At 41.7% G+C, this 5,226-nt stretch overlaps 1 protein-coding gene across 1 annotated transcript; it reads left to right on the top strand.

Annotated features, from left to right (window-relative positions):
* The first annotated feature begins 586 nt into the window (after positions 1 to 586).
* Positions 587 to 1,579, top strand: hmx4 (H6 family homeobox 4). The gene is made up of 2 exons (XM_026304218.1): positions 587 to 812; positions 1,002 to 1,579. Exons 1-2 carry the CDS (start codon positions 599 to 601, stop codon positions 1,577 to 1,579), a joined length of 792 nt encoding a protein of 263 aa, XP_026160003.1. The 5' UTR covers positions 587 to 598.
* Positions 1,580 to 5,226: the final 3,647 nt, after the last annotated feature.

Raw genomic sequence — 5,226 nt, 5'->3', positions numbered from 1 at the left:
GGAAAACATTACTTATAGATACTTTCTAAATGATGTTATATGTTTTCATTATGCAGAAATACAATACAACGCCAATACGACTCGTTTGACTTTTGTTGGCCCCACAGCTGCCAGCATTGCAGAAGGAGAGCGTGCGGTCTACAAACCAATGAGTAATCGACTGCACACAGTTACATCACATACCTACTGTGTATGGCGTGAACTAATAATGAAACAGTGAACTGTTTTATATCGTCCAGTGGGAGCCCCACAAGACTCGGGATAGTCCGGACTCCGGGTCTCCTTGTAGCAAATGTATGAGGGACTCAGGGAGGAGTGGGGGGTGTGTAGAGAGGAGGAGAGGGAGGGCACAACAATACTCCCCTGCCCTCCTCGCTATTATTGGGTCGAAATGCACGCTCCTCTGGACCAATCAGCGAGGCCAAAGCGCTCTCCATCCGGTGCGTGCAGTAACGGTGCAGGCAGAGCGTCGCCAGCCCAGCAGTGACTGCCCAGTGGCTGCTGCTATGGTGCGTTAGTGGTGAGATTAACCCAGTTTAGACTTAACGGCGAGCAGAGTCGCGGAAGTAAACAAAAGAGGAATAACGCCTCGGAGAATATGAACAAAGTGGACGCAGCATGTCGACCCGCCGCCTCTTTGAAATTCACCATTGACAACATCCTCAACCTGAAGAGAGACTGTGACCGCTGTCATCCCAGCGGACTGGAAGATGACTCGGCCACACCGGCGCGTAAAGACGGTTTTCAGAGTCACCACGAGGAGCACGGAGCCCAGCAGACGCTGGGCCCGGGCAGGCGGTTTAACGATTGTGGTAAGAGGGTTTTCATGAATTTATCGCTGCACACCGGTATAATAGAGGCCGTGTGTCATCTGCAATAGTTACTGAAAAGATAATAACTGAAAAGATAATAACTTATTGCAATTTCAGGTTCAGTATAGAAGTAGCCTGCGGTTTGAGACTTAACCACAACGCGCTAAACAGTGTTGGATTTTGTTGCAGAGGTGATCACAGACTGCACCGGAGCGACGGAATCAGTCATCATCAGCCGCGCGGATCCGAGGAAGGCGCCGGACGTGCGCTTTGAGAGCGGGGACAGCAGCTGCGATGACAGCAGCTCCCCCACCACGGCCACGGAACCCCACAAAGGAGGAAGTCCATCCAAGAAGAGCAAAATGATCACGAAAAAGAAAACGCGCACTATTTTCTCCAAGAGACAGATTTTCCAGTTGGAGTCTACCTTCGACATGAAACGCTATCTCAGCAGCGCAGAGCGCGCCTGCCTCGCCAGTTCGCTCCAGCTCACGGAGACCCAGGTGAAAATTTGGTTTCAGAACCGCAGGAATAAACTGAAACGGCAAATCTCGACCGAAATCGACGGACCCGTTAGCGATTTCCCCGAGTCTGGAAAGCCAGTGGTGGTGGTGGGCCAGCTCCCGGCCATGTATAAAGACAGCAACCTCCTAGGGAGATGCCTGCTGCCCATGCCTCTGCCCGTGGTGTACCCGGGGAGTAGCACGCCTTACATCTGCTTCTCAAACGCCAGCAAGTACTTCAGCCTGTATGATGCGGACGTATGATGGTTTTAATGAACCTCCACATGAAAGAGACACTTTTTGGTGGCGTTTTGCGAAGTTTCAAGCATTTAGAGGGTGGATGGTAGACTTGCGGCCTAAACTGTTCACGAAGACAGCAAGAGGAGTAGTTACATATCACGCAAATAAACAGATTCCGTATTATTTATTTTTCAAAGTTATGGGTTTTGTAGGCCTGACACTAAACCTACTTGTTAGACATATCCGTTTTATGAAAATAGCAGTTTGCGCCGGAGGGAGGCCTAAGCAGAATCAGTTTCCTTTATTGATTATATGGCATTTCATTATTATTATCATTATTATTATTATAATTTCCAGCAGCCTAAACCACCAAAGAAATTGCTATAGCCTATCTGCATGCATTTCCCGTATCATAATGAATTTTGAATTACTGAAATTATCTATGTATTTAAATGAATGTAATTAACATTTTATTCTGTTTCACGCATGTCTGTTTTTTCTTAGTATCCAGATATTGTTACTTTAGTCACTTTTGCCGAATGGCTCATTACACCATTTATTCCAACTATAATTAAAACATCTTCATTCAAAAAATATTATAACAGGATTGATTCAGTATTTTCAGGTGACCTTTGTATTTCAGTGGTTTATTATTACATGAACGTTCAGATAATTGGGAACCAGTGTATATTTAGTGAGTTTATTATTCCAAACAGTCAAAGTACCACTGTAATTTCTACTAAATTGTGCTGCATGGATTAGGTTTAAAAAAAAAAAGAGAAGACTTACTGACTGAACACAACAGACACAAAAAGTTGTGAATTCCAAAACCAAAGTAAAAACTTAAAATGTCTGGCTTGTTGATGTAAATCTTAAGTGATAACACCTTCTCCAATCCAAAAGGCCCAAATTGCTTGTAGGTAATTTTTTTTTCCTATAAAAACTCAGCCCTCATTAACTAAGCATATATTGCGTCATAAATTATGAGCAAATTAGTTTGTATATAGGATATGAAATATGAATAAATTCAACATAATCTATAAAATCCATTACTATCAGCTGAATAGTCAAAAGGAACAAGATCATAGAAAGTGTAAAGACAAAATATCAGTAAGTCTGGAAGGAGAAAAAAAATTAAAAACAGTAGACGCTAATATCAAAATCATAATATTCATCTTCAACTGATGCTTGACATATTCGTGATATGAGCAACACATAATGGCATACCAGATGGGAAACATGTTATGAACCTAATGTTGATCTGAGAAACTAAGACATGGAAAAATACTGATCCTTTGCTATTCAATTCAAATATTTACCTCACACACACACATATTTGTATATTTAAGTCAATATGCCCTACAAAAGAAGTGTTACACACTCAGGCCTATCTAAGTATCTGTGTGGATGCACCTCTCTATATCTATCATACAGTGTGTCAATGTAAAAGCAAGACATTGAGAAACAAAATAATTTGGGAAAAGTCCTGATCCATACAGGAAATGCGGGACTGATACAGACAGGAAGTGAGGCTCATCCCTTCCTAAGTTTCTGTGTGAGGCAGCGTCTGGATCCTCAGTCTCTGTGCACTCTGCTGCTGAAACACAGCCATAGTCTAGTACATCAGCAGTCTCAGCATAATTTAAAGTGTACACAATGGAAAGCTGTTCTCCCGCTCTGACGAAGCCAAGCCGCGGCCCATTCCTTATGGACTGGCTTACAGTCAGACATTACACAAAAAGATTTGGGTTTGCACTTTAGAGATACACTCAAGGCTCGAAAGTGAATTGCCAGGCCTGTTTCCTGGATATGCACGTTCTTTGATAGTTGTTACCTTTGTTGAGTATATAAGTAAAATAATGTCCAGTATGAAACCCTTTTTAACTGCAACCCTAGAGAAATTAGAAGAAACATGCACACATTTAGAATCTAAACATTTTTCTGACCTAGTGCTATAACCTTCATATTCAGGAGATACACTATGCGCTGCTGTATACCAAAACAGGCAACATGAAAACAGGTAGTCAAATTGTGCTTCTCTTTGAATTTTGAGACCATTTTAGGAACTTCTAAAAGTTGCAAAATGCTGTATCACTTTCTGCGCCATATATTTTGTTTTAGAGTTGGTTCAACTGAACTCCTTACAGTTCTAATGATTATACTAACAGATACTTAAACTACCTGAATTTCTCCTATGTCTGACAAGTTTTGCAGTGTGAAGTTGAGATGCTTGGAATCTCATGATTTTCCAATGACTAAAAATAATAATTTGAGATTTTATTGATCCCTGTAGGGAACTCTTTCACTCTTGTGCCATAAATGTATTATTCTTATCTGGCTTAATAGAATCAGTTAGCAGCTTTAAAGTAAAATGGACTCAACTTGTGGTGTTACCAGAATTTAACCTTCATGAATTGCCAAAGGATCAAAATAAGGGTTATGCTATTTTTTCCATTAATGAACAACTACTTCCTGCATTGATTGACTTGAAAGTTACTTGACCTTATTGGTGCTGGCCTTTGACCCATAGTGCACTTTGCCTCAACACATTTTTAATAATGTAGCCCTACTGTGCTGATGCAAAATCACAGCTTTATAGCTAAAAGTACATCATTTTGATGTTAGTGACAATTAATGGTAATGATATAAAGAAGGTACTACATATTTATCATCAACATAGTGCACCCAAAAAAAAAAAAAAAATGTGTACATCACTGCATGTGATTCAGACGCACCAACCATGTGAATATGTGTGTGTGCTTCCACTGAATAAAAGAGGCCTGTTATGTCCAGCAGGCTGTCTTGTGTTTTAGAGCTGCTAGAGAGTCACACTATTTCTCAGTGCCCAGAATCCCTGGCGGCTACCTTCTCGGACATGATGACAGACTGTCAAGAGGCGAGGTGTATCCAAATGCTATATTATTCCTGTGTAAGTCATATTTAATGGAGACATAAATTGAAGCTCATACTATTTTAAGGCAAGAAATTTTCACTGACGAGAATATGGTAATTACATTAACAGGGAGCTCTACTGACACCACTTACCCAAACCATAACCAAACTAAGTACAAGCCAAGCGTTGTAAGAAGTGCTAATTGTTCCTACCACTGTGCTCTTTTCATTTTGTCACTCCACCCACCTCCTCCATTCTTACTTGTCTCCAGCCTCTTGCCTTGTCATAGCTCATCAAAGTAGTCTGTGCACTCAAGCCCGACTGTGTGTGATTATGAGTGAATGAGAGGGACTGAGGAAGAGAGCGTGTAACAAGGAGAGAGAAAAGAGGGAGGAGGGGGTCACTGAGTAACAGTTGATGAGTGTGTGTTTGTGTTGGAAAAACTACGATCATGTTTGTATTCCTGCATGGGTCTGCACCTTCTTGTAGCCTCACTCTGAAGTGCTGTTCATGTTGGGTGGACAGTAGCGGAGTGTGTGTGTGTGTGAACTGTGCCTGTGTAAAACCCTGGCAGCTCTTTTCTGCATGACTAGATGGGGGCCCCACTCTCAGCTCGCACGTTACTTTAACCTCTGTTGACCCCTCCTAGTCATCTGACAAAGGTCATATCCCAAGATGATGGAAGAGAGTGTCCCCGAACGTATTTCTGAGACATGAAAACACGCAAGTGACTGTCATAAAGCTTTCACATGGAGGATGTTGTATAAATGCTCTACCT

The sequence above is a fragment of the Mastacembelus armatus genome, chromosome 1 (genome assembly GCF_900324485.2).
Source record: "Mastacembelus armatus chromosome 1, fMasArm1.2, whole genome shotgun sequence".
Classification (NCBI taxonomy): domain Eukaryota; kingdom Metazoa; phylum Chordata; class Actinopteri; order Synbranchiformes; family Mastacembelidae; genus Mastacembelus; species Mastacembelus armatus.
The sequence above is the reverse complement of the archived record's forward strand: the minus strand, read 5'-3'. Positions and strand labels throughout refer to the sequence as shown.

What these genes read in the sequence shown, in the direction of transcription:
- hmx4 (XM_026304218.1), top strand. Translation starts at nt 599, where the DNA reads ATGAACAAAGTGGACGCAGCATGTCGACCCGCCGCCTCTTTGAAATTC. An exon ending in CAGGCGGTTTAACGATTGTG is followed by an intron (nt 813 to 1,001) that starts GTAAGAGGGTTT and finishes ATTTTGTTGCAG; the next exon opens with AGGTGATCACAGACTGCACC.